We start from the raw sequence: 13066 nt of genomic DNA on the forward strand, positions 1-13066 counted from the left end.
GGTGGATGGGTGTAATGCTGATGTTTGATATGACTGCTCTTCTAACACATTTTCTGTGTCTCTCAGCTGGTGGATGCTTTGAAGGAGCAGGAAGAGATCAACCTGCGTCTAAGGCAGTACATGGACAAAATCATTCTGGCCATTCTCGACCATAACCCCTCCATCCTGGAGATCAAGAGTTAAACACCACACACACACACACACACACACACACACACACACACACGCACACATACCAAGTTGTAATCCTTATGATTTTAGTTCTGGTTGATTTGGTGTGGTTACTGGTGACAGAAATGCGGAGGAGCAAGGGGTGTTTTTGCTCACAATGTAGCCTAACAAACTCAATTCAAGCTTTCATAAAGAAGTCAGTCAGTGATAATAATAACAACAAGGTCATGCTGCATACTCCTTGTAATATTTTAAACTGATTCCATGTCTTGTTTTGGAGATGCTGTTTCTGATAAATGATCAGGGCTAACCTGCATTTTCTCACTTCTTCACAGTAACAGCAGTTCAATCAGGAGAGACTTGTTTTTTTTTTAGTAAAAAGAATATTTATTACCATGTGCACAAAAGAATGAAAAAAAGTGGAAAATCTTTGGCGATTAGACCCCATGGAGATGGTATGATTTAAGGAGGGTGATGAATCCATAGTCGAATAGGGAGCTGAACTGAACTGAACTTCTTTATTGTCATTTTTATGCGCAGCACAAAAACGAAATGACATTTCGAATACCCCAAACAAAAAGAAACAAAACATATGAAAACAATTTGTGCAACATATAAGAAAGAACATATAGTGCAATAGTAAGATGAAAAGGGTCGACATTTCACAGTCAAAAACTCCACATCCTGAGAGCAGAACTGGGAGATCCTCTTCACATCACAGCACCATTAATTGTTTGTGTATACACCACGGAGCTCACCAGATGATGCAGCCTCCCTGTCTGCTCTGTGTTGTGTTAGCCCCGTTAGCTCAACACCGGAGTCTGATATGTTACCATTCATCCATGTCTCAGTGAACACAAGGACGCAGCAGTCCCTCACTCCTCGGTGACTGTATTAGGTGTTTAGGTGTATTAACCTAAACAAAGAAAAGTGTAAAATTTCCAGAAAGGTAAGTGTTCCTTCAAATGGATGTGTGCATAGTAAAGTATATGACTGAAATAAGCCCCGAATGAGAAAATACAACTCTGATGAGAAATGTGTGGTAGGAATAAGTCTGGAATGACAGCTAGGGAGCCACTAACTAGAAGATGATGAAAGATCCAAAATAAGCATGGAAAAAGAAAGTGGCAGTAGGGAAACATGTTGCAGTCTAACCACCAAATAATATAAAAGCCAGACATGAAGTAAGCTGTGACGGCAGAATTAATGGTGATGTGCTAGAAAGGAAGGCTGAAAAAAGTGCATGGTTCTGCAGACCGTGGGTGTCCATATGTTGAACATAATAAAAGGTCAATAAGGACCGACTGAAAAAATGTTAAGGTCCAACGGCCAAACATAAATTAAGTCAGGAACAGAAATTGAAGGTCCTATGACCAAACTGAAAATACCGTGACTGGTGTGAGGCCCTAGTGACCTTGGAGCCTATATGTAGAACATAATAAAAGGTCAATGAGGACCAAACAGAAATAAAAGGTCATAAGACTGAACAGAAACTAAGGTCATAATACCAACTTAAACAACAGAAACAAACAGAAATTATGGTCTGACGACCAAACAAAGAATACCGTGTATGAGCATCAGGTCCTGCAGACCTTGGGTATACAGCCTGGGGTCCTAGACCATGTGTAGAACAAAACAAAAGGTCAGTGAAGACCAAACTGAATAAAAGGTCATAGATTGAACAGAAACTAAGGTCATAAGACCAACTAAAATAAAATGGTGGAAGTAAAATGAGGTCTGATGACCTAACAGAAATTAAGTCTGCATGACATACAGAAATTAATGGTCGCACGAAAAATAAGTGTTGCATGGGGTCCAACGGATCACCTATGAGCATACAGCGAGCGGTCCTGAAGACCTTGGGTGTTTGTGCATACAGCATGAAGTCCCGCAGACCATGATAGTGCATTTGCATCAGGTCCCGAAGACCATATAAACTGAGTGAACAGCATGATGAATGCAAGCAAAATAAACCGAATTGAACCAATACGTTTACATTAATTTATGACCAACCTGAATAAGCAAGTGCAGCAGAATAGGTCCAAGACCAGCAGATATGAAATCAGCAAAGACAGAAATTGTGATTAGATAACCAAGATGAAATAACCATAGGTGATGCATGATTGTGGATTCTGAAGTGATAAAGGTGAGCAATTAGCAGACAAGCTGGTGTTCGTGTATGCAGCATATACTTCGAGGACCATGGATGACTGTGCATACTGCATGAGATCCTTTAGACCATGGGTGGTAAATGACAGCAAGCCAAACTGAATTGAGGCAGACAGGATTGGAATCATATTAACGAGTGCAAAGAAAAAAGGTCTTAGCAGCAAGCAAATAAAGTTAGCAAAGACAAAATAGCAGTGACAACCAGACAGAAATAGCAAATGGCTGATGCCTGACTGTGACTCCATCAAATATGAAGGTGGGCAATAGCAGGGACTAACAATGACCAAGACTTGATTGAGAGGTAGCAGATGAGAAAACCACAAAAGACCACCACCAGCTGTATGAATGACTTAGCAAGAAATTAGGGCACAGAAACTTAATTTATGAAACAGTGCTAATATTAGGCCATACCTGAAACCCCCAAAACCCACGGATGAACATATCCATGAGTACTTTGCTTATCCGCTAATAGTAGAAAAATTCTGCCCTGGCAATTATTGCTACACTTTAGAGTTATGATGATTGAAATAGAGTCGCCAGTGGCCAATTACAGTTTGGAAAAGGTCAAATGGCCAAGCTACTGGCTTTATTTGGTAGGTAATGACTTTGCTGTTTGATGAACGATATCTTGCTTGAAAATATATCGATATATTGTACATAGTCGTCATATTGCCCAGCCCTAATAGATACTACCAACAGTTGATGGGGAAATTCAACGCTAGATGGATTAGAGATTACATGGGCATCTTTGAGAGTATACTGACCAGCTGTATTTCCCCTGTAGGCAGTAGAAGAAAAACGCTCTGGATCACTGCTATATGCAGATGGAACATCTATGGCACAGTGATGCTATCCGCATGCGAGTGGCCATCTTGCTGAGCTTAAAATGAGTTACCAACTACTGTGCATGCCCTCAATGTGCGAGAGATCAGGAAATAGTCAGGCTGATAAGAGGCTGCCCCACAGTCTACTCTACATGACACGGACTGACACGCGTTTCGGGCACTGAGTCATGGATGATGTCATTGAATTAGTGAATCTGTGATGGATATAATTGTAAAAAGGTAACTCAAAATTACAATAAACTGTTTGTAACCGGGAACCGTGATTACCAGAACTGAGCAGTGTGTTATTAACACTGACCTGCAGTCAGTCTGAAAACGTGACAATTATAAAACAACGCGAGGGTTGAGAAAACGGCTGCCATTGTGAGGACCGCTTCAATCGGTGGCGTAGGAAAGAGCAAGCAGGATGATTGAGCCCCAGCCATCATGACCACGATGTGCCTGCATCCAGTCCCACACCACTAAAGCGGGTTCATCTGCAGGAGTTCATTGCTTGATGCTGACCAAAATATTCAGACTTTACCTTTTTATTACTGTATTTACGTGCCGTTTATGCCTTATCAAATATATTAATGGGCTGTTTGATTTGAAGTATGTATAAGTTATATAGTATTTCCCTATTTTTGTTGCGTGATAATGTTAGAATTTCTTGAATTATTGTTTACATGATAGCCTATTTCTTAATGTGCGTGTTAATTTACCAATGTGAAGGGAGCCCAAGACTTGCCAATGGCTGCTTCTGATTTACTGTGCATATGACAAATGACAATTCAGCAGGCAGATGGAGGTTAGGATGACACTGCGATAGAAGCCATGAGACTTATCCTCTGGGGAATATGAAGTCGAGCAGAGAGAACTAGCCAAGAAATTCAAATTAAACAGGTAGAGTTCGAAAAAAGAGGACACAAAATGAAAGGAAAACATGTCAATTTTTTTTTTAAAATGTATTGTTGTTTATTTATGAATTTTTAAATTTCAAAACCTGTCTAGGAAAGGCAAGGCAGATTTATTTATAGCACATTTCAAACACAGAGGCAACCCAAAATGCTTTACAGATTAGTCAGACAAGTTCATTGTAGCCCAATCCTGGAGGGACTGAACAATTAGTAATATCGATTCAATTAGAAGTTGATCTATGAATACCGATATCACGATCTCAGTTACCTTAGAGGGCTTCCAACACACAGCATCCCTCTGTCCTTGACTCACTTAAATGTGAACTCTGTTCATTCTGCTTTAACTATACACATATGATCAGTTATTGCCCATGTTATATTATTTATTTATATATTTATCTTTAATTCTTATTTTGTTTGATAATTTTTTAAAAATATTTATCCATTTAAAACATTCATTTAATTACTTATTCATATAGAGACTAACTATACGCTATAACTCAGTGAATGTAAGATGTAAAATATTAGCAGATTTATAGAACTGCCACCTGATGAACAGCTGATGTGAGAGCAGATACAAAGACACACATGCAAACTACACTGCCTTTCCTAAAAGTAGAGGAAAGTGAGTAAATACAAGAACTATAAATGAGTGCGTTTGTGTTTGTGCTTGATAATAGTATATTCTATGGCGGTCACCTATAAACCCACACCGAAGAAATCGCTGAGGGGCTTTTAATTTAAATGATACAGGAAGTGTGGTAAGATAACGGCATAATACATATGTGAATTTATTTATTTTATGAATGAAGATGAAAGAGAACAACTAGCTTTGCTTGAAATGAGCCAATACCATTGTGAAGCAGAGGGCATAATGTGCCTGCTTAATATGCTTACTTTGATGAAACCCAATAACTTTTGAAAAACAAGGCCCACTGCTATTTCAGTATTACGGTAATTGTTTTCCCATTGAAGCGAGGGGAGACAGGAGAATGAAATAAATCACTTCACATTAATGATGCAGTGATAATGTTTGTCTGCAGCACTGAATCAGTTAGAAGACAGGTCATATATGACACACTTAACTTAAACAGTGAGGAGGGCTGTTTGATTGGATGGCTTGAACCACCGGCTCTCTTGCCGTAAGGGATCCAGGATCACCGCAGTTGTTAAGCCACTGAAAGCGGAGTGAAGTGCTTGTTGAAAGTGGAGGCCAGGTGCGCGTGGACAACGCTGACGAGGAAGAGGCTGAGGCTTATCCAGGCACTGAAGCAAGGTGTGCATGGAAAGCTTGGCCAAAATATCAAAGGACTGCACGTGGCAATCCAGTTGTACGTATGCAGAGTGTCCCAAAGTAACAGTTAGGTGTAGCTTGGGCCCATATCTTGAATCTGTACATGTCACTGAGATCGAGTCTGAAGATGGAGAGGAGAATAAAGTTACGCGTTGACAATACTGACTGACATCAGCTGAGATTGTGTGAACGGGAGAACGTGATGAGTGAGAGATGATTCCACTCCTGCTGAGTAATCCCACATCGGTTTGCTACTTTCGACGAGAGACTGAACGACATAAGTAAAGTGAACGATTGTCAACGCGACAATTCTGCCCAAAATGACGACTGACAGCAGCAGAAGAGAGAGCAGATTTTTGTCTGATAGAGATGGTGGCAAAGTTTGACTGGATAACAAGAAAAGTTAACACCCATAGTCAGCTGATTAGAGGAAGCGGTGGAAGTAGGATGGAGAGAATTGTGAATGGATGGGTGCCAAGTTTTCCTGATCGAACTTAAGCTGAGCTTCATTAAAAGTGAACTAGCAGTAGAAGATGTGGGGTTAGCATTAGCATTAACACTGGATTACAGGCTGCATCACTTTCGGTCAATCCCTCATGCCTGTGAAGGCAATATGGATCCAGCGAGGCAATAGCGGACTCCGCCACTAACAATAAAAACTACCATAGAGAGAGGTAATTGGGTGGGAATGCTAAAGGCATTCACAACGTCTGTGCCTTCACACTCCCTCCACATTTTTCAACATAGAAACCTCATTTGTACATCAAAATATTCAGCTAAATTATAACATGACTGCCTGTATTTTTCATTCATAACTTTAGTGTTTCCAACTTTTTTTGGGAACATTTTCCCAGTCTGTTAAGAATGTTAAGCTCTGACACAAATACAGGGTTTTTCAAGCATTTTCAACTCCTATCTCCTCATTCATACATCCATGTACAAACTCCATTCAAACTAAAAAATGTTCCACATCTTTCATATATTCTGAGTATTATTCAACTTTTAAACCCCAGTATACTTTTTTAAAATATTCAAACTTGTTTGAAGCATGGCAAATTAGAAATTAAACAGTTGCACAACGTTTTTAATTTATGCTTTAGCGAAAGGTTTTAGTTGTCTCCATGGTTTTCAGAGCCTCACTGCATTTTTTATTGTCCAATTCTGTTTCTGTCGCTGTTTAGTAAAGAGTAATCAGCACAGACAGCTGTTTAAGTCACACAAATATCCCTCTGTATATGTATGCTTATCTTACTAATCGTATATTAACTGATTGATCAGCCCCAGTCTGTCTGTGAGTGGCAGATTCCCCTCACTTGCTACGGTGGGCTGGGAAACATAATCAGTGAATTGATTAATACAAACACTATTGATTTCTTCCAGTGGTGCTGACATTAAAAACTGACATTCAATACATGTCTGCTGTCAGTCAGCCTGGTGAACGCAGTTTAATCAGGCTCTGTCCTCTAAGCTCTGCAGGAGCTGCTGCTGACAGACGGCTGCATCTGTAGACAGAGAAGCAGAGTCTGTGTGCATTTAAAACTACTGTCTTCATGGCAACAATAGTATTGCTACCAATCACATTGCGCAACAAAATATGACAATAACCGTGACATAACAAAATCTTCCATGTGTACAACATGAAAGAAACATTTCTGTTGGGTGACACTCTTCCAAAGTGTCACTCTCACAAGCATAAATTAAGCTTTGGAGTGGAAAGAGCTTCTTAAACATTTCTCTTCAACTTGCTGTCGCACCCACAATTTTCACACTACATCCATCATTTGAAGTCAGTTTTTAAGTTTCTAAAGTTGTCTCTACTTTTTCAGACTTTCAGCTAGAAACTCAACTCAAACCTTACAATGTTCCTCGTATTTTATACATTTTGGGTATTATTCAACTTTTCAATGATATTCATACTTATTAGACCTATTTCTACCATTTCAACTATTCCTATTACTTCACCTCAGTCTTACACATTCAAGCTAGCAATTCAGTTAAATGTCAGCTTTTCCAAAAACTTAGAAGTTCCCACTTTTTTTTTCATTACTAGTATCATTTGAATTTTCAGTGACAGTCATACTAATTAAACCTATCATGACTTTTCTAACTATTACTGCTACTTCACCTTCTTCATACTCATTTAAGCCAGCACTGCACTGTAACATCAGCTTTTCAACAAGCTTTAACATATTCCACATCTTATTTTTTACATCATTGGTATTATTCAACTTTTCAATGACATCCATACCAACTACACCCATTCCCACCTTTCCAACAGTTCCAACTATTTTTCCTTCTTCTTACACGTTTAAGCCAGCATTGTAGTTCAGTGTCAGCTTTTCAAGGAACCTCCAAATATTCCACATCATTCATATATTAATGGTATTATTCAACTTTCAAAGCCAACATTGCAGTGTAGGGTCAGCTTTTCAGCATCCAGAATTCACTCCTGCAGTTTAATCAGAAATTGCACAGAATGTAAATACATTATATGTCTATTGCTGAAAAAAATGCTGTCAGTAAATAGTATCAAAAACAGGGTTTGATTTCATGAAAATTTTAAGGATTATAACTTTAAAATGAAGGTCACATTCTGAGTGTCTTAAATGTTGTCACTACTCATGACTGAAACTGTTGTTAACAAATATAATTACACACATGCAAAGTCTTGACTATTAAACATTGTAAAGGCCAACCTCCTGCTAATATAATTTTTTCTCAACATTTTTTTGCAGCTGAAGACTTGAATTTTATCAACTCTGTTAGACATACAAAAGGTCTTAGAATCATATTGTAAAATATGAAGGAAACATTCATTTTTTTGTATTAAATACAAAATTATTTAATTAGCTGTATCAAAAAGAAAACTTTTTATTCAAGAAATAAATACCGTTACGATGCTGCCCATTCACAATTTCTGCTGATAAGGCAATTTGTCTTTGTGATAAAGAACATATAATTTTATTTATAACACAAGTAACACATTTTAGGTATACCATAGAAACTTGTTATTGACTGTAATTAACATAAAATATTATATCATTATGAACATTTACTTAATAAATATAACAGAATAAACAGTTGACTTTTCTATGATGGAGTTGTCAGCCAACTGACAAAAAAAAAAAAAAAAAAAAAACTGTAAGCAAACAGAAAGCCATTTTAAACATGAATCCTCTCTTTTTGATTGATTCGGATTTTTACAGAAACCAGCTGCAACATATAAAGTTTCTGGGGAAAAAATCTGAGAGGATGTGAAACTTTGTAACCAAACTGGACAACTTTCAAACAAAATAACGTTTAATGACATATTTTCCTCAGTCACTATTCAACAGACACCATCAAATACAACAAGGGAAGGAACAATATATTGCAATTGAATATCACTATACAAAAATGTGACAGGGTCAGTCAGTAATACAAGGGAACTGAGTGACATCACCCCTGTCAGCATCTCAGAGGTAAGATCTGACAGAGTTGACGTTTTACGGAGTTGACAAAAAGTTATATATTTATTAACTTCTCAGCAGTCATAGTGAGTAGCAATTTTGTTTTTTCAGAGTTCCTAGGCGTTCTCTTAATGCTAATCAAAATGCTTATTTTTAAACTTTGATTCTTATATAGTTTTCATTTAGAAAGGATACACAATTGACTGGTTAGGGTTGAGACACACCCAATAGCAATATAATTTTATGAATTTATTAAAAAATAGAAAGCTTACCACTACTGGAGTAGCATTCCCACCTTTTTGGAAACCAGTTAGTGAGACAGGAGTCCTTGTGAAACTGCTAACCCTTTTTATGCCTTGTTAAATGATGTTTTTGTAGAACTCTGATACAGTTGACAAAAAGCTGGGACACATCTTTAAAGGGCCAACATTTTAATAAAAAATGAATAAAACAAGATGAGTACTACATTTTTACATTAACATTATCAGTACTTAGTTTTAGATTTTAAAGAGTGTTAAGACATTTTTTAATTGTTTGAAGTTGTGAATACAAAATTCAAGTTGTGTTCAATACAGAGTTGCTGATTATAATGGGCTGTTACTCACTGACACTGAAACAGAGGTTGGATCGAAAGGAGTGTAGGATATAAAACAATTAGCCATGTAAATGACCATACCAGTATTTTCCATGTTTTCTACAAGCCATTTGCCAAAGCAGCCCTATAATGTTTAGAATTTTGAATGTGTTTTTACTGTTTTCCAACCTTCATGTCAAGTGGTATGAAAATCAATTTTAGAAACACACAACTAGCTTAAGTTTAGTTTTCATATGAACATCATGTTTGTTTCATCATTCACTGTAATAATGATCAGATTTTTCAAACCAATTTGCCATTGTAAATAAAAGTTGACTTTCATACTGTATGGGAATAATTAGAAAACCAATGGAAGCACCAAAAGGAATACTTCACGAAATAGTTCCAAAATTTGAAGAATTATGCTTATTTGCTTTATTTCCAAGAACAAGATGAGAAGTTTGACATCAGTCTCATGTCAGTGTGGTCAGTACTGAGCTGGAGTCAGGAGGTGCTTTGCCTACCTTAGCTTACCTGACAAGACTAAAAGCAGGGGGAAGAGTTAGCCAATACACCTTAAAAGCTCACTGGTTAACAGCTTGTACGGTATGTAGTTTGTTTAATCTTTTGGAGTAATGCTTTGTAAGTATTTCTTAACAAATAGATGGTGAACTATTTTTTTTTTAAACTGTAAATGGTTAAATGTAATGTCAGGTAATTGTGTGTATATATACACATGGTAAATGGCTACAACATATATAAACACGGGCCTTTAAGGTAAAACAGCTTCTAACTCTTAAATTTGTTTGTGAAGAATTTTTTCTGTGTACAACACCAAATCAGTGTTAGTAGTTGTAAATAACGATGTCATTAAGCCTTTGTGTTCCTGAAGACTCCTCATGATGAGGGTATTTAAAGGTGGTAAGAGCCAATATTATGTGCCAAATCCAAACCTTCAACTGTTTTTCATTGATTGAAATAGCTGAGGGCATCATTTAAAGGTGGATGGCTCACATATATCTTTCATACAAACACATAAAACGTGTCAACAACAGCTGGAAACACTAACTGCTGAGTTGAGCAGTGGGCATTTATTGTGATTTGGTCATTCACTCTGTGGAGATGTTGACCATTAGTAGTGCGAATGCAAGTGGCTCCCTGTTTTGTTTGTACAGTAGATGCACACAAACACATGGGCGGTGCAATGTACATGCAACTGTAGGTTATACAGCACTTGTGCTGATAGACAGTTGGTGGTGGTACTGTAGTGACCATCAAACATCTGAAACAAAGGCAATGACGTGGATGAAAACAACGCAAGACTTAAAACATGAAAAAATCAACTTTGCTCATACACACAGAGCATTTTGGTATAACACTGATCATAACTTGGTTTACAAGAAAACTACAGGTATTGATCTTCTGTTCCTTAGCCTATTGCAAAAGTATTATTAGTTCCAAATAGTTTTAAAAAAATACAGAAATACTGTATGAATACTGTATACTACTGCAGTGCTCCATGAAAAAATTTCCAACTTACTATAAACAACCTACTGATTTAAAACGCCGAAACTCAGTTGGTTTTTGTGCTGCCTTCAGTGTCTTTGTGAATAACTATGCTGTAAATTAATCTCACCTAATTATTTCACTTTAATATCATTTCACACATACTTGTCACACCCAGAGTGTGCTATCTAAACACACAGGTTTGTGTCAGTGAGGAGAGCAGTATTAAGCTGCCATAGTGAGCACTATGTTAAGTTACAAATGACAGTTTTGTTGAATTGCAGAAATCGTTCACCTTGCGATTATTTTTATTCATTTATTTGCTTGTTCTTTCACAGGTTTTGTGAATATGCATATGAAGTATGAAATAGAATATTGAAGCAGTCCAGTTATGATTTTGTCTATCACAATTGTGACCATTGTGGTTGAGCTATTTCTATATTGAAAGTTTTACTTGAGGGAACAGTATTTGTGATTTCACTGTAAATGTTGCACAGAATGTAGTTACTATTTATGTGCAAGTCGTTCCGCTTATGAAAAAGTCTCTTAGAGAGTTCTGACACAAAATAAAAAAATATGTGTTGCAGATTATAATATGAACTTAATCACATATAGCACATTTAAAAGTGTCACAGCCAAAGTATTCAACTGTAATAATGATATTAAACATGATGAAAACATATTACACTCTGTCACATCTTACATGTGTTCACTTTGGTTGCTTTTACTTGTGTAATGCATATGGAATTATGGTGACCATGTCATACAAACTAAATTGTGTAAATAAAATCCATTGGCTTTGGCATGACAAAGTCGGCCCTGGTTGTTTGTTGTCTCTCCACCAAGATTTAGAACTCTACTCTCCTTTACAGCTGAACACAGCAGCAGGTGACGGTTGTCTGATGCTTGTTCTGCTTTCCATCTTATTAGGTTTCACCTATCTAGTACGGTAGTAGTGTGTCTGTAATCCATGACCAGACTAATCTATTAGGCCCCCTGCTATGGAGTTGTATCCTGACACCTCTAAAATCCCATCTAATATAGTGGAGACAATGACCCAAAATCCATCCAATACTTACCTGCTGGAATAAAACTGCTTGGCCCAGCTTTTTGTGTCAGTATGTTTGGACAGTTAACACAGTTATATTTCGGAATATTCATAATATATTTGTGAACACATAAAGCAACAACAATAAATGTGTTAAAAGTAGAATATGACACAGGTAACCTCTACACAAGTCAACAACACAGTGCAGTTACAGGCCTTTTTCAGCAGACATTTTGATTTGTCAGGGCGTAACAACACATTAAACTAATAGCATTAATGACAGTTAAGTTCCATTACAGTCTTTCTAACAAATAAACATGCAATTGAGCAATCAGCTGGTATACATGTTATTTATTAGCTGCTGTTTCCTGACACTGCTAGCTTCTGTTGATATCGGTGGATCTCCTGGTTGCTGAAATTGTTTACAGCCCCTTCTAGCACTAGAAGCTTTAAAGTAATTTTGTGTTTTACTTAAGAGCACGTGGACTTTTACAACAGCAAGAGACAAAATAAGTTGGGACACCTAGTAGCTCAATGGGTAGAGCAGGCACCCCATGTACCAAGGCACTGTCCCTGCCACAGCAAAAAATAACATCTTCTGTACATGTATTTACAATGATTTTAGAAGAACTTTTCTATGGATTAAAGGAGACAAAAGTGGTCAACGAAAGCTGTACTAACATGTTTTTGTTTTTTGGTTTGTGTGGTATTTCTGGTGTCAGCCTTATTTTCCTCAGATGTACTGTATTCACTGCTATGTTCCACACAGGTATCAAATGTAATGACCACAGTCAATTTTACATATTAGCAATTAGGCCCCATACACACTTTACATGTCAGGTAATGATGAAATCCAGATAAGGACGCTTTGGCCTGATTCAATTCGTGTTGGTTTTTCCAATGCAGAGTGGGCCCTCCTCCAGTCCAGAAGGAGGTAGCAATGCACCTGAAGCTGAGAGAACTCCCACAAACACCAGAAGAAGAATAACTACGCTATCTGATCCTCCAAGTCACATCATTAAATGTAAATCAGAATCAGAATCAGCTTTAGAATCAGAATCAGCTTTATTCGCCAACTATGTGTGTACATACAAGGAATTTGACTCTGGTAGAC

At 37.3% G+C, this 13066-nt stretch overlaps 1 protein-coding gene across 2 annotated transcripts in view; it reads left to right on the top strand.

Annotated features, from left to right (window-relative positions):
* rab11fip4a (RAB11 family interacting protein 4 (class II) a) overlaps nucleotides 1-11716 on the top strand; it is a 126152-nt gene extending 114436 nt beyond the window's left edge. For both annotated transcript variants that reach the window (XM_033644535.2, XM_078161652.1), the window contains one exon: nucleotides 67-11716. In XM_033644535.2, the coding sequence (XP_033500426.2) occupies nucleotides 67-183 (117 nt within the window). In that variant the 3' untranslated portion in view covers nucleotides 184-11716. The remainder of the gene's footprint in view (nucleotides 1-66) is intronic.
* Nucleotides 11717-13066: the final 1350 nt, after the last annotated feature.

The sequence above is a fragment of the Epinephelus lanceolatus genome, chromosome 18 (assembly GCF_041903045.1).
Source record: "Epinephelus lanceolatus isolate andai-2023 chromosome 18, ASM4190304v1, whole genome shotgun sequence".
NCBI lineage: Eukaryota > Metazoa > Chordata > Actinopteri > Perciformes > Serranidae > Epinephelus > Epinephelus lanceolatus.